General features: G+C 40.7%; 1 protein-coding gene across 3 annotated transcripts in view; it reads right to left on the bottom strand.

Annotated features, from left to right (window-relative positions):
* The window catches only part of EPB41L4B (erythrocyte membrane protein band 4.1 like 4B), a 770,758-nt gene that overhangs the window by 416,853 nt on the left and 329,626 nt on the right, over positions 1-24,279 (bottom strand). Inside the window, exon 16 of one of the 3 annotated variants that reach the window (XM_077491917.1) lies at positions 18,030-20,265. The exons of 1 other annotated variant lie outside the window; for it this stretch is intronic. In XM_077491917.1, the coding sequence (XP_077348043.1) occupies positions 20,121-20,265 (145 nt within the window). In that variant the 3' untranslated portion in view covers positions 18,030-20,120. Of the gene's footprint in view, positions 1-18,029; positions 20,266-24,279 lie in introns of those variants that run through there. One more of the 3 variants, XM_077491918.1, reaches the window with a different exon arrangement.

Here is a 24,279-nt window from a genome sequence, read left to right as displayed (position 1 = left end):
TGCCACATCTGGTTGCATCATTTTCGACTGGAAGTCAACGTACCAAGATGGCCATCGCGTCACTAACGGTGCTGCCCTTTTCTGGTCTCAGGTGATTCTCAGCTGGTTTTACATAACCACAAAGGTATATAAATTCTGCAAGACATCAGTGACCCTTTTCTCTTGAAGACATCCCTTGCAGAGATGAAATGCGTAGGGTGGGCCTATGACATCATCATAACCCCGGTACACCTCAACAAAGTGTTTGAACTGTTTTAATCCTAAAATGCTTGCGAGTATATATGCTATAAACAAATGAATGTTTTTAGTAATATTACACAATGGTCCTTTGTATTCTTTCCTGAACTTTATTGCAGAGAATTGCATTTCCTGGATGGGTATCTTAAGCGGTATAATTTGTAGATCACATTTATCCATTAAAGAATCTTGCACACTTCAGTCCAAGGTGGTCTGAGACTATATCACGTGGAAATGTGGCACTTGACTTAATCAAGATTTCACATTGGCCCCTAGAGGGAGCCCTGAACATCTATTTTGGGGGTGGACTTTTACGATTATCACAATTTTATATTGAACATACATTTTTGGATTTACTTTTGATGCATTGTTGTTTTTGCACATACTGTATGTATGTCAATATTATTTATACTATTTCATAGCATTCTATAGTTTTTATATTTCGTAGTTTTGTGCACTTTTTTAAATAAAAAACAGCAGGACGTGGCTACGTAATGGTGAAGTAGACATACTCACTCCATGATCTCTGTGTGCAGCGGGCCACTGAGTAGCTACAGTCGTCAGGACTGCCAGCAACCCTTATACCCAAGGAGTGGAGAGCTTAATGCACCACTTGGGAACAACAGGAACCCAAACTCTGGCACTATTTTCACAGACACCTGGTGGATAGAGAGTAGGCAGCTGGTCCCGCAGTGGCGCCTATATCATTTTAGATTGATTTGAATATTCAACCTATGCTCTCCAGACAAGCTACTGGCTCTATTCTCCTTTCTAGGGATACCCCTTCAAAGGCCACTCTTTCTCAAGGAACGTATGTAGATTTTCTGCTGACAAGCTTAACCATAGGAATCTCTGCATGTTAACAAAAAGGATTCTCATCCTGAAGAGTTCACAAAGCATATCCACTAAGCTGTGTAAAACCACAGGTAAAACTTCTAGGTGGTATTATCTGTTAAAATGAAAGCAAGGTCAAGGGCGACAGCCATGGTCTGACAAAGTGCCATGGAATTAACAGAAGTTTGCTGTGGTTATGGGGGTGCAGGAAGTGCCATTTGGTGTATTTGATCACCTATGCCGTTTTTATTTATTTGCGGTATAAACAAAGTGCCAATTTTGAAAAAAAATAAAAAAAAGTTTCTGCTATAATGCATATCCCAAATAAAAAAAAAAAATATATATATATATATATATATATAAAACAAAATGTTGTCATCAGTTTAGGCCGATATATATCCTTCTACATATTTTTTTTTTTTTTTTTAACAAAAACAAACCTACTACTAATGGCAGCGATCTGTGATTTTTAGCGGGACCGCGACATTGTGGCAGACAAATCTGACCCCAAATGAAAGTTTTTGAGGACCAGTGACATTATTACATAGATCAGTGCTAAAAAAAAAATGCACTGATCTATGTAAAAATGACACTGGCAGGGAACGGTTTAACACTAGGGGGCAATCAAGGGTTTAAGTGTGTTCCCTGGGTGTGTTCTAACTGTAGGGGGGGTGGGCTACCAGTGACATGACAGATCACTGTTCCGATCACTGTGAACAATAGATCTTTGACATGTCACTAGGCAGAACAGGGAAATGCTTTGTTTACATAGGCAATTCCCCGTTCTGGCAGCGTACAAGGCAATAGCAGATCGCTGGCAGAGATGGAGTCCGTCCGACCCACGGGCACGCTCCTGCGCAAGCTGCCGTAGAGCTACGGCGATTTGTGTGGGAGTGCCATACTGTCTCCGTATAACGACGGCGGGTGGTTGAGAAGAGGTTAAATTAGTTGAAAAGGTTGAAGTTTTTGTTTTATCTTCATGCATTCTATGCATAAACGTAAAAAAACCTCCTGTGTGCTGCTCCCCCCACAGTCCCCCCTTGATACTCACCTACGCCCAATCTCAATCCAGTGATGTGCACTAGAGCCATGGCTTTCCCGGGACTCCCTCCACTCATTGGCTGAGGCAGCAGCAGGAGCCATCACATGAGATAGCAGGGAGGGGGGGGGGGTGGGCCTAAACTGCAGCTCTGCGTGCCTTATGGACGCATGGAGCGGGGCTCAGGAGCAAGCACTTTTTTTTTTAAGCTGAACCTTTCAAAATTACTTTAAGTAACCAAAGGGGACAGGGCCATCTGATGACACATGGGGGGCTGGATCTTGGGGGTTCCAGGGGAGAGGCCCTTGTCTGCATCAATATGAGGACATATTGCTTTAGCAAGGGTGATACCCTCCCCCAATATGATTGGAGCATGTGACCTGGTATAGTTTAGGTGGGAGGAGGGCACTCTTGCCCCTCCTCTTCACTGGCCTGCTGGGCTGTATAACCAGATAAGGGTCTGGTATGGATTTTCAGGGATGGATCTCATGCCATTTTAATTTTGGGGTGACGTCCCTCCCCCCCAAAAAACCATACCAGACCCCAAGGGCATGGTATGTATTGGGGGATGACACTGCACACCTTTTTAAAAAAAATGTTTGACATCTTTTTGATTGAATGCCTGCTGACAGAATGAGTCTCTGGCTAAGGAAGCCGACAGTGCTTTTGCTCATCTTGGGACCGGTGGCATCCACAGGTGCAGGGTGTTCACTGCACACAGGCTACGAAGGGTGGGGGGGCCCACTGTGCTCTGATCCACACTGCACCCTTGGATGATCTATCCCTAGTTGACAGTCAAAGGTGATTGGTGCGGTGGTGGGGGCAGTTCCAAGAACCGATCTCCCTGTACGGCTTTCAATGAAGCAACTTCTCCTCCTCTCTCTCTCCCGTGGCTTTCAGCTGCTTCATTGAAAGCCGTACAGGGAGATAAGTGCTGATAGCTGCTGTACTGATCACCCCTGACTGTCCCATGTGCTCCTCAGACCCTCCTCGTCCCTCTGTCAGGAAGGAGAGTAATTTACTGTCCCCTTCCCGTTCTGAATGAGCAGTCAGTCATTCATAACGGAAGCTTCGTAAACTGTTTAATCTGCTTCGGTTTATGAACAGGAGCCTCTGTCTCCTATTCATCTTCAGTGAAGCTGAGGCTGCAGAAAAAGACTGGGGAATATCTATCTTCTGTCAGTTTCTCTGCTCAAAGGGGATAGGTGAGGGATATTAAAAACAAAACAAACAAAAAACTGCTGACACCATCCCAAAAAAATGCATTATGAAAAAAAAATTACTGAGTAAGAAATTATAAAACAAATAAAATTGTAAAAAGTAATAATAAAAAAAAAAATCTGACACCACCCACTGCTTTACTGATGCTACCCACTGACCCCCCTTCCCCCAAATCACTATTAAAAAAAAAAAAATTCTGACACTGTATTGCTCTACTTACACCATCCACTGGTGCCCCCCCGCCCCAAAAAAAAGTTGAAAAAATATAAAAAAATGTAACTAAAAAAAAAATAAGAAAAATTGTAAAAAAATAAATAATAATAATAAAAAAAAATAGTAAGAACTACTGACACCATCCTGCACATACTAGTCACTGCCATGCACTCCGCACTCCTCATCTGCACGTTACCCACTGTCATACACTCCGCACTACTCTCCTGAAGTTTCAACCAAACGCCATACACTCCACACTCCTCTCTTGCACATAATACCCACTACTATACACACCGCACTCATCTTCCTGCACATACTATCCACTCTGCACTCTTCTCCTGCACATACCACCCACTGCCATACACTCCACACTACTCTCCTTGCACATACTACCCATCGCCATACACGCCATACTGTACTTCACTGTACACTCCCTATTTAACATTACCACATTCTGCACTATGTAAGTCACCTCAGACTAACCACACCCCCTTTAAGCAATGCTCAATATTTAATGCAATTTAAACCACGCCTATAATTTGTGCGCCACATTTTTTTAATCGAGAAATGTACAAGATGGGGTTAGTGGCGCTATCAGTAAACGTGGATGTGGTATACTTGGACGTGGTGAAGGTGGACGTGGTATACTTGGATTTTGCAAAAGCGTTCGATACAGTTCCCCACACACGGCTCATGTGTAAGGTACAGTCTACAGGTTTGTAAATATCAGTTTGTAAATGGATAGAAAATTGGCTAAAAGACAGAATTCAGAGAGTAGTGGTTAATGATTCTTACTTTGAATGGTCTAAGGTTATCAGTGGTGTACCCCAAGGTTCAGTGCTGGGACCCTTACTTTTTAACATCTTTATAAATGATATTGGGTCTGGGATCAAAAGTAACATTTCTGTCTTCGCAGATGACACCAAGATATGCAGTGGAATAACGTCCTTACAGGATGTCTCCAATTTACAAGCCAACCTCAATACACTGTCTAATTGGGCGACTATGTGGCAGATGAGGTTTAATGTTGATAAATGTAAAGTTATGCACTTGGGGGCCAAGACTATGCATGCATCATACATGCTAGGGGGGAGTACAACTGGGGAAATCCATAGTGGAGAAGGATCTTGGGGTTTTGGTAGATCATAAGCTCAATAACAACATGCAATGCCAAGCCCTTTCTTGTATTAAGAGAGGTATGACCTCCAGAGAGAGAGATATAATTTTGCCCCTGTTCAAATCATTAGTAAGACCTCACCTGGAATATGCAGTTCAGTTTTGGGCACCAGTTCTCAAAAAGGATATCGGGGAACTGGAGAAAGTGCAGAGAAGGGCAACCAAACTGATAAGAGGCATGGAGGAGCTCAGCTATGAGGAGAGATTAGAGGAACTAAATGTATTCACTCTTGAGAAGAGGAGAATAAGGGGGGATATGATCAACATGTTCAAATATATTAGGGGTCCATATAGTGAACTTGGTGTTGAGTTATTCTCTGTACAGTCAACCCAGAGGATACGGGGGCACTCTTTACGTCTAGAGGAAAAGAGATTTCATCTTCAACTATGGAAAGGTTTCTTCACAGTTAGAGCTGTGAAAATGTGGAATAGACTCCCGCCAGAGGTGGTTCTGGCCAGCTGAATGTACATAATATAACTGGCTACTAACCTAGGTAAAGTTGATCCAGGGAAAATCCGATTGCCTCTTGGGGGATCAGGAAGGATTTTTTTTCCCCTGCTGTAGCAAATTGGAGCATGCTCTGCTGGAGTTTTTTTTCGCCTTCCTCTGGATCAATTGTGAGCATAAAATTGGGTATTTGGATTGTACGATTATTTTTTCTTTTATTTATTTGTTTTTAAGGTTGAACTGGATGGACTTGTGTCTTTTTTCAACCTGACTATGTAACTATGTAAAACGTGGGTTAATTTTCTCCAGTCATACTGGGATCTTTTTTTACATGCAAGAGACAACTACATATAGTTAAAATAGGGGTACCAAACAAATTATAATTATATATATATATATATATATATATATATATATATATATATATATATATATATATATATATATATATATATATATATATATATAGGTCCCACCCAACTCCCAATACCATACTCCTCTTACTAATTAAAGTTAACTGAATTGATATATGCTAGATGTGTATGAACTTAAAGCGGAGGTCCACCCTAAAGTGGACCTTCCGCTCATTGGAATCCCCCCCCCCCTCCGGCGCCACAATTGGCACCTTTCAGGGGGGAGGGGGGTGCAGGTACCTGTACAGTACAGGTATCTGCACCCACTTCCTGGATAGCTCCCTGCAGAAAGGGGCGTAGATTACGCCCCTTTCCGAAAGTCCCCCCGCTGCCTGCTGGGAAACACACGGATCCCAGAGGCAGCAGGTCCATCCTCATTGCGTAGCGCGACTCGCGCATGCGCAGTAGGGAACCGGGAAATGAAGCCGAAAGGCTCCACTTCCTGATTCCCATACCCAAGATGGTGGCGGCAGCACCCGAGAGACGATCGAGAGATCGGCTTCGGGTGCCGACATCGCGGGCGCGCTGGACAGGTGTCACTATTTTAAAAGTCAGCAGCTGCAGTATTTGTAGCTGCTGGCTTTTAAAAAAAATAAAATGCGCACTCCCGGCGGACTCCTGCTTTAATGATACTATATCCAGTATCCTAAAAGTGCAACAATATACATAACATAATGTGTCATTCCACCAATAACTCAAGCAAAAATACCTCTAATAAGAGATCTAAAACCCTTTAAGCATTTAACATTTTTTTAATCGATGCCAAGGGCCCAATTTAACCTTGCACATGGGCCCACTGATTTCATGATACGCTCTTGCATGGGACAAAAAAAATAAATAAATTAGTAAAACCATTTTTTATTTCTATAGGCTCTATGCTTTCAGAAAACATATGGTTTTGGGGGGAGGGTGTATTTTAGTGTGTTAAGTGCGTGAAAGTAAAAATTTAACTGAAAAAGTATTGTGTTGTTGTAGTAGACCAGGAAGAGAATGTAATGACATCAGTAATTACTATTTCATGAAAATGAGAACGGAAAGTACAATCATTTTATTGCCACAACATAAAGTACAGTGCCTTGCCAAAGTATTCACCCCTTGTCTTTTTACCAATTTTGCTACATTGCAACCTTTAGTTCAATGTGTTTTTTTTTTTAATCTAAATTATATGTGATGGATCAAAACACAATATTCCAAATTGGTGAAGTAAAATTAGAAAAATATATACATAAAACTATTTTTCAGAAATAAAAAAAAATAATTGGCATGTGCGTATGTATTCACCCCTTTTGTTATGAAGCCCATAAAAAGCTCTGGTGCAATAAATTACCTTCAGAAGTCACATATTTAGTAAAATGATGTCCACCTATGTGCAATCAAAGTGTCACATGATCCGTCATTACATATACACACCTTTTTTAAAGGCCCCAGAGGCTGCAACACCTAAGCAAGAGGCATCGCTAATCAAACACTGCCATGAAGACCAAGGAACTCTCCCAAAAAGTAAGGGACAATGTTGTTGAGAAGTACAAGTCAGGGTTAGGTTATAAAGAAATATCCAAATCTTTGATGATCCCTAGGAGCACCATCAAATCTATCATAACCAAATGGAAAGAAGATGGCCGTACACCAAAACTCAGACTGGGCAAGGAGGGCATCAGAGAGGTAGCACAGAGACGGAGGTAATCCTAGAGGAGCTGCAGAGTTTTACAGCAGAGACTGGAGTATCTGTACACAGGACGGCAATAAGCTATATGCTCCATAGAGTTGGGCTTTATGGCAGAATCGCCAGAAGAAAGCCTTTACTTTTATCAAAAAACAAAATGGCACGTTTTGATTTTGCAAAAAGTGAAAGACTCCCAAAATGTATGAAGGAATGTGCTTTTGTCTGACGAGACTAAAATTAAACTTTTTGGCCAAAGAAAACGTTATGTCTGGCGCAAACGTAACACATCACCCAAACACCATCCCCACAGTGAAACATGGTGTTGGCAGCGTCATGCTGTGGGGATGTTATTCAGTAGTCGGGACTGGTCAGAGTTGAGTGAAAGATGGATGGTGCTAAATACAACAGTATTCTTGAACAAAACCTGTACCACTGTGTGTGTGATTTGAGGCTAGGACAGAGGTTCACCTTCCAGCAGGACAATGACCCCAAACATACTGCTAAAGCAACACTTGAGTGGTTTAAGGGGAAACATGTAAATGTGTCAATCCAATAGAAAATCTGTGGTCAGACTTAAAGACTGCTGTTCACAAGTGCAAACGATCCAACTTGAAGGAGCTGGAGCAGTTTTGCAAGGAGGAATGGGCAAAAATCTGAATGGTAAGATGTGGCAAGCTCATATAGACTCGTCCAAAGTGACTTGGAGCTGTGATAGTCGCAAAAGGCGGCTCTACAAAGTATTGACCTTAGAGGGTGAATAGTTGTGCACATTGACTTTTTCTGTTTTTTTTTTTATGTCAAAAGGTTTTTATTTGAGTTTTACAAAGTACAGGAATAGCATCAAAGGCAATTATACAGAAAGGAGCTGCGCTTATGGAATGGAACACAATAGATAGGAAGATAAATACGTGCTACCGCACTACCAAAAATTTTTTTGTTTATTTATTAATTTTTATTTTTGTCTTTATCAAGAGGTTGCTGCCTTCCTAAAATACACGAGCTATATTCAACAGCTCGTGTTATAGGATGAATGATTAATGTGGGCTACTGGCGCTACCTCAAATATACATATATTCAAAATATTAGAATTATTAAAATCACCATTACTGGCCCTCCTACCTAAAATATATCCAGATTATATTTAATACACCTTATACCAACTAGTGTGAGTGAACTAAAATAGTTCCTCAATATTTTAACCAAAGGAAATGAGTGATATCTAAACCCCAATAAAAGGGTTATGTATCAGGGAGGAAAACCTAATTTTCCCTAATGTAACAACATAAAATAATTTATGTGTACCAATTATCTAGGTTTACCAATTAAATGTGAAAAACATACAAATTAGTGTAGAATAAATCCCAAGCTTTGTGATATTCTAGAAAGAAATCCCCATACATGGGGGTGTAACATCTTAAAAGACCCAATTAATTAAAATTAGACCAAAACAACTAAATAAAAAGTACCATAAACTAAATACAAAACATCCAAAAACCAATCCTGTGAAAACCCTAGACCAGTTTTAAACAAAAATAACAATGAAAAAATATAAAAGTAAAAATGAAAAAATATAAAAATAAAAATGTAAATAGCAGAAATAGTCCACAATAATTCTTCTATCAGATATCCACAAATATGCAAATTTTCTGCTTCAGGAGACAAGAAGGTGACTTTCGTGATTATGAATGCTTATTGGTGACTTCCGTGCTCATTCCCCCTCATGGGTCCCCACTCACCAAATCCACGCACCCCCTAAGGGGTTATGGGCATGTAGGCTGTATTCCACTTTATTGTTGAGGATTCCACCGCTCGGCTTTATCTTCCAAAATCCTCCACAGGGTTTTGTTCGTTATAAGGGAAGAAATCACTCTTGTATCCGGTGGTAGTTCCTCAAAGGGAAAAAAACCCACTCATGGTGTAGTATATCCAGAAAAAACTTTTTTTGTTGGGGGAAGGGGAGCAGGCTAGTGCCACACTTATATTAAACTCTTTTCAGAGCTATATTGAAAATAGTGGGAGACCTATAGCCACTATTTAAAAATATGTTTTATTGCACAAATAAAAAAATCTTTTAAACAGAGAAAGATTTTTTTCCACAAAAAATATAAAAAATATAAAAAACAAATATGAAAAAACAACAATGCAAAGTACAAATTATAAGTCCATCATATAAAGCCTATTTGCAAAGCCGTTTCCCTCCTTATAAAATGGGGAGCTGGACTAGCATATCCTCCAGAATGCCACTCTCTATAGGTGTTCCATCCCCAAGGGAGCCGCTTACCAGGATATTTAGGCTATTATAGACTGAGTTTAAAATGATAAGTTTAAAAAATATAAATTGATTGTATTTTATAAATCCTTGGCGCCTTAGCACTAAAGGAAAAAAAGGGAAAAAGTCACCGGCTTGCCAGAACAAAACAGACCCCCTCGAGCGAGCGGCGTGCGTTCCAGCTGCGCTCCAATGGGTCAGACGAGCCGTAAGTGACGTAGTGTGCGTAATGACGCTGTACGCGTTTCGTCAGAGACGTCTTCAGCAGCGATATTACGCACACACACACTAGCGTCTTTGAAGGCGGCCATACCTCCCACTCCCGGGCATCAACCAATCCACAGCCAGGGTGGGGGGCACGATTTATCTCCACCTCCTTCCTGGTAGCGCCAGTAGCCCACATTAATCATTCATCAGGAATAGCATCAAACATTACATTCTTTAGCATAAGCCGTACATGAGAACTAAACAGACCAAGCAGGCTAATTCCAGGGGACCTATACATGTGCACATAAACAAGAAAAAAGTTCACACTTCTGTTGAACAGTACATCTGGTGATCCTATGCCCCCCGGTGTTGGAGGCAGTGAATTCTTAGTCTATTGGGCATAGTGGGGTAAAGAGGGGGGGGGGGGGCGCAGAGGAGCTATGTTTTTCTGTTATTTTGTCCTATTTGTTTCCCAATAAAAAAATAAAAATAAAAACATCTTCAAAGTTATGGGCATATTCTGTAAATTAAATGATGCAAATCCTCAAGCAATCCATGTTAATTCCAGGTTGTGAGGCAACAAAACAAGAAAAATGCCAAGGGGGGTGAATGCTTTTGCAAGGCACTGTAATGAACTGCCATAAACATCAGTAAATTGCTGAGCGAAGGTGGTATAAATTAGCTAAGTTATGTATTTGTAAAAAAAAGGCACACTTATGGATCTATGACTGATATAGCAGCATCTAATACAGCACACTTGTACATTTACGATTGAGCATACAGGAAAAAGATAAATATGATGGCTAAACTCACAAACATACAATGAAAAAAATACTATCTGGTTTTAAAAAGCTTCATTTTATTTGTACCTAGCACATACAATGAAGATTCACATGTTTATGATGTGTGTACACGATATATCCATATATACACAGACTACTAATCCATTTTTAAAGTGAAGGGACAGTGGCAGCTCTGTTGGCAGAAAGCTTTTGCTTTTTATCCAATGTCAGTATTGAAGACAAGGTTAAATCACTACTGTACAGATTCATCAAAGCCCAGCGAGAACATATTTACAGAAATACAGGTGGTAAAATACTGCAAGAATTTCTGTACAAGAGTTACTGTATTTCTTCATTAACATGGTGTATATTTGTACTTTTACCTGCCCAATAATGTGTATTACTGTATGTTGCTCAAAAGACTATTTTAAAATCTGCTGCAGTGATAAATAAAAGTATTAGCATTTATCGCAGCATGAACAGAACTTTAAAAATATAGAAAATAAAAATTAATATACCATGTACAGGTACTGTATTATAATGTATGGTTATTTACAAATAACCTTTGCTTTTCATGCTGCAGAGTAAACAATTTTTGCAAACATTCAATTCAGTATGGCGACCTGGAGGCGTTCTGCACACAACTGGGAATACAGAATGCCCCCAGAAATGCCATTTCCTGCTGGGGGAAAGACACTGCACCAAGATAGAAGGCAGGTTGTAGACCAAATCTGCAAATGTATTTTTTGGTGGGATACTTCCTAAGGGTTATTCACTTCTAAAAAGGATGTAGACACTGCAACCTTTTCTCTTCAGAACATAGAAAGTGTACCCGCTGATTAAAATGAATTAGTTGTTACTATTCTGAATCAGGATCCAAAGCAAATAGTGGAGCCAATTGCTTTTGTTCAGAGCACAAACATGTAGACATCTGCAACAGTTAACAGTTAACAGTTTGTTAAAATTCTGTGTACACACACACACACACTTGTCTAGCTTAACCCCTTCATGCTGACAGTACGCATATATGCAGCCCCACTGGACTGGGCTTTTTATCCATGGGGCTGCATATATGCGTATCTGTCTTTATGCTGGGGAGCATTCCACTCAGCTCACTCCCAGCACAGAGACCGAGTCTCACCAGGAACCCCCGGATCCTGTATCAACAATCAGGACTAGAGGCCGACCGATATGGGTTTTTCTCTGGCCGATGCCGATATTTAGAAATCATGGCGGCCGATGGCCGATATATGATGCAGGTTTTTTTGGGCCGATATGTTAGGCCGATTTTTTTTATTTTGTTTTATTTTTTTATCCCCTTTCATCTGATAAAATCTAACAGACACCTTTCCCACTGGGGCATTTTCAGGCGCTTTTGGGCTAAAAATAGCGCCTGTAAAGTGTCTGCAAAACGGTTCCCCTGCAGTCTGTGTGAAAGACAGAGTGCTTTCACACTGAGGCGATGCGCTGGCAGGATGTTAAAAAAAAAAAAAAAAAGTCTTGCAAGCAGCACGTTTGGAGTGGTGTATGCTGCTGCTCCACCACTCCTGCCCATTGATATTAATGGGCACCACTGCTGAAGCGCATGCAATGCGATTTGGCAGCGGTGCTTCATGGGCGCATTTCACCTCTTCCTTGGCCACTAGCTGAGTTGTGTGTCCCACTAGCAGCCGAATAGCACCGCTAAAATTATGGTAAAGCGCCGCTAAAACTAGCAGCGTTTTACCATCAACGCCTGCCCATTCCAGTGTTAAAGCTGCCTTCATAAGTGATACAGAAAATTTCTTACATTTATTAAACAAAACAAATCTCCAGTTTAATTGTATGTATGATTTAGATAAAAAAAAAAAAAAAAAACGATATATTAAATAAAAACAGGTAGTCAAAACTTTTGGAAGAAAAAAAAAAAAAGTGGGCTAACTTTACTGTTTTTTTTTTTTTTTGTTTTTTAAATTGTTAGTGTATTTTTTTTCCCCAAAAAATTGCATTTGAAAGACCTCTGCGCAAATGCCATGTGACATAAAATATTGCAACAACCGCTATTTTATTCCCTAGGATCTCTGCTAAAAAATATATATATAATTTTTGGGGGGTCTAAATGATTTTCTGGCAGAAAATACAGGATTTTTACTTGTAAGCAACAAGTGTCAGAAAAGATTTAGTCTTTAAATGGTTAAACTGAGAACTCTACACACTGAGTTGAGTTCATTCATTCAAGTGTAAACATTGTATCTCTTTGCTCTTTTCTTGGCAGACTGCCCAGAGAGGAGGAAAGTCGCTTCTATGAAGACTCAGGCAACTTGCATTGACTTATTACAGAAGTCATTTGCAAGTCCCGCTTTAGTTCTAAATCGGCCTTTTTAAGTGATTTTCTGGCAGAAAATACAGGATTTTTACTTGTAAGCAACAAGTGTCAGAAAAGATTTAGTCTTTAAATAGTTAAACTGAGAACTCTACACACTGAGTTGAGTTCATTCATTCAAGTGTAAACATTGTATCTCTTTGCTCTTTTCTTGGCAGACTGCCCAGAGAGGAGGAAAGTCGCTTCTATGAAGACTCAGGCAACTTGCATTGACTTATTACAGAAGTCATTTGCAAGTCCCGCTTTAGTTCTAAATCGGCCTTTTTATCAGCACAATCGGCCGATGCCGATGCCGATTAATTAATAAACGGCAAATATCAGCCGATATATCGGTCGACCTCTAATTGGGACCTAGAACTCCTGGTTCCAGGTTACCCGATCACAGTGATCAGTCAGTGTGACACCTGCCCCCATTTCTCTCTCTGTGAATGGGGTGGACAGATACATTGTACTGCACCTCTCTCTTCTTGCAGAGAGAGATGAACAACAGTGTGCAAAAACAAACAAAAAAAAATAATAAACAAAATCACCTAGATCAAGGTTTGATCTAGGTCAGTACCAGGTTAGTGTTTGGCTCAAGGGTCCAAGGTCATGGTCGGTGTTTTAGGTAGTATAAATAAAAGCAAAATGCATGGTTTCTGGGCCTTACTACGAGTACAAAATACAAATCACATACACATATGTGGAATCAATGCGATCTTCAGGAGCAGTGGAATGTATTTTCAGTTGTTGTTTGGTGCTAGATTATGGTAATAACAAGAACTACACAGTTAAAAAAAAAAAAAAAAAAATTATATATTTTTTACTATTTTAGGACAGTTTTCCTTTCACCTGGTACCATTTAAATTTGTGAAAATGAGAAAAAAAATAATACAATAAAACATTAAACCTGTGTAAATATATATGTATATAAAATGTACAAAAAATACTCAAGGAGTATTGATGTCTAATGTGAACACAATAGAAAGTGAAAACCACGGCAATTAAAACACAAGTGTGTGATCTTGATAAATAAAAAAAAATAGGAGGTATATACAGCAGTGGCAGCTGGTGCGCAACATTTTTGGCAAACTGAAAAATACTGACCCCCCCACCCCGACCCCATCAATTGCAGCCTCACTGTGCCATCATATGCAACCATTGTGCCCATCATATGCAGACACTTTTGCCCATCAATTGCTTCCACTGTGCCCCAAATGCAGCCACTGTGCTGTATCAAATGCTGCCATTGTGCCACCCCCCCCCCCCGGCAGCCCACCTTCTGCACTTACCTGTCTACGTGGGACAGCTCCTCGATGCCTTCCCCTGTCCTCTCTTCCCATCCTCTGCTATGATTGTTCGCCTGGCATCCAACCACAGCACCTGTCGTTTCAGCCAATCAGGTGATGGGTAACATATCCCAGCACATGATTGGCGGGGAGGCAGTTTAGTGTTAGAAAAGCTAATGAATATTCACTGTCCTAACACAGCTGAGGGCACTCGCAGTTCACCTTTTTTTGATGACTATTAGAGCCTATAGCTCCAATCAGGTGCTTCAAAATCACCCCCCGCCACTGTAATTCAGGCACCCTGCACCTGAAAAGGGGCTGGGTGCCTGGGGCAACCATAGATAGATTCATGCAATGCATGAATCTATATATTGTTGATAGAGGGGGTGGCGCCTGTGCACACTTATGGATGCACCTCCACTGATATACAGTCTCTAGCGCCTGTAAGAAACACAATAAATAAGTGAAAAACGATACTGTTTGTAACAGCATGTGTGGTCTTAAATTTAAAATGACCGGTGACAAATGCAAAGTTTACACAGTCTCTCTCAGGTTGTAGAAAGTCGATAGAGATCAGATCGATTTCAACAGTGTAAATTGGCTGAATTGTAAATAAAAAGTAGTCTCTGAAGTCCCAAATCAAACAGATGCGGATCCCAAAAGATATGAATACACCACCCTGCTCGAAAGTAATAAAAATTGGCTGCTTACCAGACCCAAAAAGGTTACAGAGCATGTATGCTGATCCAAAGCTTGGGAATGCGTTCCTCTGTCTGCCTAATGTTTACAACTTGTTTACAATTTAGCCAATTTACCCCTGTTGAATTAGATCTGGTCTCCATCGACTTTCTAGAATCTGAGAGAGACTGTGTAAACTTTCATTTGTCACCATTTTTAATTTAAGACCACACACATGCTGTAACAGTTTTCACTGTTTGTTACAGGCACTAGAGAGTGCGTATACCTCTATTTTGTTATTTAATCAAGATCACACACTTTTTTTTAAATTGCGGTTGTTTTCACTTTCTATTGTGTTCACATTAGATATCAATATTCATTGAGCATTTTTAGTAAATTTTAAGTGCACATTTGCACAGGTTTAATGCTTTATTGTGGAATTCGTTTTTTCTCGTTTTCACATAGAGTCAGCGCATCTTCACACAATTACCCTAAGGCTGGATTCATACCTATGCATTTTTTTAGAGCTTTTTGCATTTTGCAGATTTGCTCTACAGAATGTGTTCCATAGGAAACCATGTTAAATGGATGTAGTGCAAATCTGCAAAATGCACAAAAAATGCATAGGAGTGAATCAGGCCTTAGACCCCTTTCACACTGGGGCCGTGGCTGCATTAGTGCTAAAGAACAGCTCGTTTTAGCAGTGCTTTACCGCTGTTTAATCTGCACTTTTTGGTCGATAGTGGGGCGCTTTTAACCCCAAAAAAGGGGGTTTTGCAGTGTTTTCAAAGCACTTAAGGCACTTTAAAAGTGCTGCCCATTCATTCCAAAGGGCAGGCTAGTTTTGAGAAGCATGTATACACTGCTCCCAAAGAGCCTCAAAGATGCTGCTTGCAGGACTTTTTTTCCTTTCCCGTAAGCACACCACCCCAGTGTGAAAAGGCACACTAGATTGAATGGGAGGCAATTCTCAGGCACCTTGCAGAGGCTATTTCTAGTGCTAAAGCGCCAGTGTGAAAGGGGTCTTATTCCTAGTGTTCAAGGAATTTCAAGTGCAGCAGATAATTAAATCAATCACAAAATTCCCAGGGCTTCCCTTTCGCTACATACACATTTGGTACCATTTACCATCAAATGAAAGCCCAATTTGTTTGGAAAAAAAGAAGGTATAATCCACCTGGATGCACAAAGTAGCTGTGATGATATGTACGGTTTTACTAACACACATCAAAGTTGCAAAACTAGGCTTAGTCATTAACAGCTGCCTTAGCCTTTGGCACAAAGGGGTTAAAGAAGCACACTAATAAAACTGTGTAGGCTTTCATTACAGGCCTCTCCTAAAAATGCTAGTTATCTCCTTGCAATGCTGATCCAATGGCTTACTTTCAACGACTGATCAGGAACATGCATTTAGATAAAGAGTTCTGATTTACATCATGACTTTACAAATTGCATGCTTGTTACAGGTGAGTGACTTAAAAGTACCGAAGTCAAAAAACTGGTCAATTCTGTTTTGTTTTGTTTTTTTGTTTTTTAAGGAGACAAGCTATAGCATCTCCCTTAGTTCCTGCAGTACATTTTAAGGCCGGGTTTCTCCGTATCCAATTCGCATAGCAGGAAAATGTGACTGGCTCCCTATGGAGCCAGTTCACATATCTCCGTTGCGGCTGCGGAGCACACTGCACAGAAATGCTCTGCATCTTTGGCTCAGTTTCAGGGCCAAATTCAGGCATAAATCTGGCCCCAATTCGTCCCTGAAACGGGGAACAGGGACGCATAGCGCTCCTGTGTGATTCGCAGACAGTTCCAGCGTGAATATATACAGAGACAAATATGTAGGCTGTCCTAGCAGACCTCATTCTAAAAATACTAGCTGCCTGGCTCAACATTTAGTCACAAATCCAGAACAAGGATGCAACAACTGAAGTCAAACAACTGACCTGCATGCTTACCGATGCAAAGTACTGATGCAGAGGCATCTAGTATTTTCAGGAGGAGGTTTGCAACAGCAGCTTATATTTTCCTAGCACATCTGTTCATTCACCTAAAGTAAAGATTTTTAAAGTGGACCTGCGCCCAGAGGTTACGTTAGTTACGTATTCAAATATATATATTGCGAAGAAGTGGTCTTAAGGTTCCGTTCAAATCTTGCCGTTCCAAATCGCGGGTGGAATCGCCGCAATTCTGCCCACGATTTGAAATCCCCGTCACTTCCAATGGCCACCCAATTGCAGCAAAATCACGTAAACAGAATTATGGAACACCAGTTGCCCGAAAGACGCACAAGAACTTTTGACCGACAGGCATCCCGCGATTCTGTGTGCGTGATTTTACTGCGTTTGAACCCTGATGAATCACAGCAAAATCATGCTGCAATTGGGGTGCCATTTGAAGTGACGGGGATCACATGGACATCCTGCGATTTGCCACTATTTAAAATCGCTTGCAGAATCTTGGTGATTCCACCCGTGATCTGGAACACAAAGTGGCTGAGCCAGCTGTTGGCCCAGGCATCTAGGTGGATCTCGACTATTAAGTGGGAATTGATCCAGAGTCTGGACCGGCTGAACGATGTCAGTCGACAGTGGGCTTTAGCCTGCTGTCGGCAGAACGAACTGCACTCCTGTGATACATAGGAGAAGTAGAGCCAAAAGAGCTTTGGCCCCACTTCTCCCTTGAAGTTCACAAGAGAAACACTGGTCTCACATATTTTCCTATTACTTTCCACTGCAACAGAGTTTTGACAACCCCTTAGACATCTGATGTAAGTATACAGCTGGTGTTTCTAAGCTGTTGGAAGCCAACACAAACCTGACTTTAGAGTCTTTGTAGTGCTTTTTGGGAATATTTGAGAATTATTTCACAGCACAAGCAGCTAAAGAGGTCAGTAATAGCTGGTTTTAAAAAGTTTTTTTTTTTTTATTGCTTGTAAAAATGTAAATACTTAAATGACCATATCAAGAAGGGCACTGGACAGTTTTCCCTCTGATGAGTCATTCCTTATTTTTCAAAGAAAAGCATTCACTTCATTGCTACAGACGTTCTCATTTACAAATACAAGTTAGCAGTTGTTTTCTAGATCCTAAACTGCAAAAGACTGGTTAGGGGGCACATGAGAATTAAAAAGCGTACAGCCAGCATTAGTTAACATGCTTCCTCCTGCAACACTTTCATGTTCTGTCTTGGGTTTGACCAATGCATATTAGCAGTCTATTCATATCTAATTAACATATTAACTTTTAATCTCAGATTGACAACACTGTAGGTCTGAACAATAAAGAATGGTTGATGATATAAAGCTCATGTTAAAAAACACAGGATGTTAACAAAATGTATATATTTAGAATAAAGTAATAAAAGCAGACCAGTGCAATAAGGTGCAAACTCCATGTAAATATTCAGTAGTTACAACAGTAATGTACGTTCCTAATTCTCTTCCTCCTAAAGAGTAGAGTGGCGGGCTTATTGTACAGGCAGAAGAGAAATTAACCAATATATACAAACATTGTCCAGTTACTGAGTTTTTGGTACATCCTAACTCACATACATTTACAATATGTTATCAGGTATTGAAAGTGTAAAAAACCTCAATAGGATTCTGCAGGAAAGGATAGAAAAATTACACTTAAAAAGGCACCCTATGAAAAATTCTGGTTGTTCCAGCAGCATGTGTTATTTAGATCACTTTCATAAAGCTTATGTGCGGAATTATAAAAAAAAAAAAAAAAAAAAATCCAAGTGCTTTAAATTCCTCATTGGATATCTGTCTGAAATATATGTTCATGCCACATGAATATAGGCCAGTCCATAATCCTTGTGACACATAAAACAAAGGACATCCCTTTAGCACACTTGATTTTTGTACTGAATCTACCTTAACATGATCATTCAATAATAGATCCCAGTTACTGACAATTAAATCTAATCTATTTAATCCTTTTTTTTTTTATATATACTAAATGTTTTCATATTTGACAGTAGGCGATTAAATGTGAAAAAAGCAATGAAAAACAAAAGTAATAAAAATGGATGCATGGAAATCCAACTGACCCTATGTAAATCCATTAGAAGATATGTAATTAATTTAAAAGGTGAAGAAAAAAAATGAAAAGGTATTATTGTGGCTATTTTTACAATGCTCTTGTCAAGCCCGAGCTTGCTTGCACCGGCGTTAAATCATTTATTTTAAATGAGCTCAGAAAGAAATTTCCACTTACAAAAAAAACAAAAAAAACTTTACTTAATAATGGATATTAAGTTTATCTTGGGGGAGGGGGGGGGGGTGGCATTGTCTGCTCCAGAACCACTTTATTGGTTCTCAATAGATTCTTAACCTTAAAATTTAAGACCCAAACAAGTACCGTAGAAAGCTCCAATAATTGCTTTTTAACACAAAACACTAGAGAGGAAATATGTAGGCCACCATTGCCGATTCCTGAAAATGCCGGTTCCTGTTTTCTGTCAGTGAATTGTTGAAGTCGAATTGGAGCTTTCCTCCAAATTAAAACATGGGATGATAGTCTTTTACATACAGTCTTATTGGTTTTAAAAAACCCATTAACGTGGGAGTCCATATTTAGCAACCTTTTTAAAAAGCTCCCTGCCTTTATCAGACATTTTAACTTAATGTAAAAAATATAGCAAAAGCAGAATCAATGTGAAGCAAATGCAATAACACAGCAAGAAATAGAAAATCATTGTTTAAATTATTTGCCAGTACAGTGCACCTTGATAAGTTGTTCTTGGTAACTCCACCTTGTATTGCCCATATTCAATATGCCATATCACCTTTCTTGATACATAAAACAGACACTGGGAAAGAGTACTTTAAATTAAAGCTAGATTTGCAGCAATGAATAACCATCAAAAACGCAGATTAAGTAATAACATTTGGAACAACAGATAAAGATCACAATTGGGCAATTACTATATCACAGGTCTAAGAAGCAGTAAGCCTTTTACAGCTCTTTTAGTCCTGCAATTACACATATTGCCTTAAAAATGTCAATGGATGCCCACTTTGTTTTGAGTTGGAAAAAATGCACCATTGTTCATACATCCATCCATTTTTCTTGATAACAATGCTTACTTTTTTTTGTGTAGCTTCGATCACTACACAATGGTGCAGGCAGTCAACAAACTATATGAGATATTTTGGTATCCAGGAAATCAGTCTTGATACGTTAAATGCCAGGCACTTGTGGTTTTAACGACATGTGAATTCAGATGATTAACAGGTGAGACGGGTGAGTTCATGAATGCAATGGATATCTGAGATGGTGGTCTATGAGTTGTTGTCAAAAATGGATGTCAAAGTGTTGTCATGAGTTTGTCTTGATACAGAATACTTTGCATGCCTCCCAAATTCTTCTGGTTTTGATCCTGAATGTACCTTGTGTTTCTACCATCTCCAGAGCCGGCTTTCCATAAAACCCTGTCGTCATGAGAAGATGGCCTGTGCCATTTGCACAGTGATTCGTTAGTGACAAATGAATTATTTACAATAAAAACATAAAATTTGAATGACTAATCAGCAACGCCTTTACAAGCAACTTGAAATCAAACAAAAAACAGGTGTAACACGTTTCTGCAATTTCCTTCTACTCTGCCATAAATAGTCATGAATATTGGCTATAGCTGCGAAGGAAAAAAAAAAACGGAAAAAAATAAAATAAAACGAAGAACATAAGGTATGCAGAAGCATGAATATGACAGTCAACTAATTTTATGCTTATCCGCAAGGTAAATGGTGATAAAATAGCCATTGACATTGAGCAGCTCTCATGGAAAAAAGTAAAGCATTAGTGCAGCTTTGCAGACACAAAATATATGCGTAAATGCTTACTTTGCCACATTTAATGACATGTAAATGTGTAAAGCAAACACAGTGAGTCCCTACATCTGTTAAAACAATTACAGAATATTGCCAAGGGGCAAAAAAGTTTTTGCTAGCAGGCAGTCTTTTAATGATTTGCAAATCATGTTCTTGCCTCACAACTATTTAACTGCAACACGATTCGTGTACATTGTGAAAAGAACCTACAAATACAAACTATAAAAAAAAAAAATTCAAGTTCTGTTCACCTAGGGAAAAACATTACAAGACTGCAGTGTGGTCAAACAAGTAAAAATTTGCATACTCTCAGAATATGACAGTCTGACCACACACAAAAGAAGCATGCAACATAAATGAGCTTCAGGAAAAAAAAAACAAAGGTTGCTATAATCCTAAACTTATATCATATACCTGTATAAAAAATAGTTACATACTGTGTTGTCTATGGGGAATTATCAGCTTACTCCACAGGCATTGATAGCTTACATCTTCAGCAGTGTTGCACACAGCAACTGATAAAAAAATTTTGACAGCTAAACTATGAGTAGATTTAAGGCCCCTTGCACACATGCGGACAGTATGCCCATATTTCATCCATCCATTTTCGGATGAAATACAAACATACATGCATCCCTATGAGATAGCGGGTCTCAGCGGATGAATATCTGCTGACACCCGATATCATACGTCCCCGCTATGGTCCGATTCTGCAGACGGAGGAAAATACTATTTTTCTATCCATCTACAGAGCGGATCGGATGAACAAACAGGCAGACAGTCAGTCTGTGTTCATCTGATCCCCCATAGAGGAGAGATCACAGTATGCAGTGACCACCCTGTCATCTGCCGGCTTAGCGGGGATCAACGGAGCAATCCCTGCTGAGCAAGCGGATGTTCACGGGGCAGATCATCACGGATTTGTCTCGTGTGAAAGGGGCCCTTAGACCATCTCACCATCCCATACTAAGATAAGTACCTCAAATTAAAGTACTTACATAGGCATATGCTATACTGTATTTGAAAGTCCTGTCCCCACGGTGCTGAAAACATAGCTCTTATTTTAACTCTCTTGCTGTAAGTCACATATACTACACGTGATAGCATTGTGAGGGTTGTTTTAGGGTCATTGCTCTTTTGGTTCTACTTCTCCTGTGGCCCGCTTTCAGCTGAAAATAGGTCACAGGAGTGCAGAACTGGGTGCACTCCTGTGACCCATTTTCAGCCAAAAGCGGGCTAGAATTCACTGTCGGCTGATGTCACACTGCATTGATTACACTTTTAATGACAGGATCAGGGCCGCCATCAGTGGAGGGGGTGGGGGGGGGGGTACAGCCGATAAACAGCCCGAGCATCTGGAGGGGCCCGGTGACAACCAGGAAGTGGGCAGGAGAGAGGAGCCAGAAATGGGGCAGGAGAGGCGTCTTAGGCTAAGCACAGTAAGCTGGCAGGGCTGGGACTCAGGAGATGTTATGAGGGAGGGACTTAACAGCCTTTCAGTTGCTCATTGGCTGAGGAGGCGGGTTGCTCCGCCTCCTGCAGCCTTCTTAGCCAATAAGTACACAGGGTGCACTGTCCATCACTGCAGAGGCCCGTGCTTTCTGTGTTGGTAGAAGGGACAGAATTTCTCTGAAAAGCTCCTGTTCCAGAGATTGAGGTAAGTAACAAAAAAAATAAGTGTTTCCCTGAAGCTGCTAAAAGACATCCTAAATGCACAGCCTGTGCGCCCCTGTTAATATCAATCACTGTATTACCAGCCCTATTGCTGTCCTTTTAGCAGAGTGAAAGTAACTTCACACATGTGCAGCATAGGTGTCAGCTTATGTCACCATGTTAAAAGGACAGCAATATAGGGTAGCATTACAGTGATTGTTATTAGTCCAGGTTCACTAAATTAGCCAATGCTCTGAAAAGCAATCCATGCAGATTGCTTTTCAGGCCCCTTTCACATTAGTGGTCCGATTGGGTCCTCCTGTCCGTTTGAGGGACCTGATTGGACCACCCATTGTTCTCTATGGATCGACAAATTTAAAATGGAAACTTGCCAGTTTACACTTGCCTACCTCCAAATCTGATCTGATTTAGCAAAAAGAAAACATGAAAGACCTCCATTCCCCTCCCCCTGACCAGATCAGAGGACAGTAGGGTGTAAACAGACAGCATGTGTGTACACAGACCTGTCAGTTGCCCACCCAGCTTTGCAAGGGGTCCCAGACAGATCCCCTGCTGAAAAATATTGGATCGGCCCGTGTGAAAATTGCAGCTAGAATGCAGATAAAGCCAGCCATAGACTGTTTGAATCTCGGTCTGTTTGGCTGAGATTCAAACTATGTATGGGCAGGTTGAATGTACCCAAGTTAATCTTAAACTTGATTAAAACCAGCCTGTCAGATTTTACATACAATTATTGCTAGCAACTCTTGTAGCCACTAGCAATAATTACTGTGTTCTCCAGGAAGGGGTGGGCTCTCCCCCCCCCCCCCCCCCACCGGGAGAATACAATGGCTCCACAGGAGGGATTCCCCCATCAACACTGTATTGATGGGAGACTCTAGCAATTGTTTTCCTGCAACCTGTGGGACACACATGGGAAAAAAAAAACAAATGGGATTTTAACGCTTTCATAATTTGGCCAAAATGGGGAAAAAAGTGCTTGCTTTATATATAATGTAGTATGATACATAACTAGAATATCTAACAGGGTTATGTCATTGCATGAGATTTCCCCTCACCTTCTGTCTTAATGTCACCAGAACAGGAAGTGAGGGAATCTCCCTGTGGGGCTATAGCCAGCAATTGATTATTATATATATATATTAATATTAAACAATTTGGATATTATAAGGCAACAATTGCAAGCTATTTCCCCACAGTGAGATCTCCCACCTCCTGTTCTGGTCACACTAAGACAAGAAGTGAGGGGAAATCTCATGCACTTATAGATGTTCTAGTTATTTATAAAAAGTATATATAAAGCAGGCACTTTTTTTTTTACATTTTGGCTAAATTATAGAAGAGTTAAAACCACATTCTTTATTTTTACCATCTGTGTCCCAATGGGGAGGTCCCATAGACAACAGGTAGTGAGAGAGAAATGCCCTTGGAGTTGCCACCAGAAGTGGAGTCCCAGGATGGAGGACATGGGACTGGAGGAGATGTGTCTGGAGGAGGATAAGGACATGGGACTGGAGGATGTGTGATGGAGGAGCTGGGACTGGAGGAGGAAGAGGAGGAGGAGCTGGGACTGGAGGAGGAAGAGGAGGAGGAGCTGGGACTGGAGGAGGAAGAGGAGGAGGAGCTGGGACTGGAGGAGGAAGAGGAGGAGGAGCTGGGACTGGAGGAGGAGGAGAAGGAGGAGATGGGACTGGAGGAGGAGGAGAAGGAGGAGATGGGACTGGAGGAGGAGGAGAAGGAGGAGATGGGACTGGAGGAGGAGGAGAAGGAGGAGATGGGACTGGAGGAGAAGGAGATGGGACAGGAGGAGGAGGAGAAGGAGATGGGACAGGAGGAGGAGGAGGAGAAGGAGATGGGACAGGAGGAGGAGGAGAAGGAGATGGGACAGGAGGAGGAGGAGGAGGAGGAGATGAGACTGGAGGAGGAGATGAGACTGGAGGAGGAGGAGGAGGAGGAGGAGGA

This window comes from Lithobates pipiens, unplaced genomic scaffold, assembly GCF_037356315.1.
Source record: "Lithobates pipiens isolate NorthernLeopardFrog02 unplaced genomic scaffold, aLitPip1_a1.2 Scaffold_19, whole genome shotgun sequence".
Classification (NCBI taxonomy): Eukaryota; Metazoa; Chordata; class Amphibia; order Anura; family Ranidae; genus Lithobates; species Lithobates pipiens.
The sequence above is the reverse complement of the archived record's forward strand: the minus strand, read 5'-3'. Positions and strand labels throughout refer to the sequence as shown.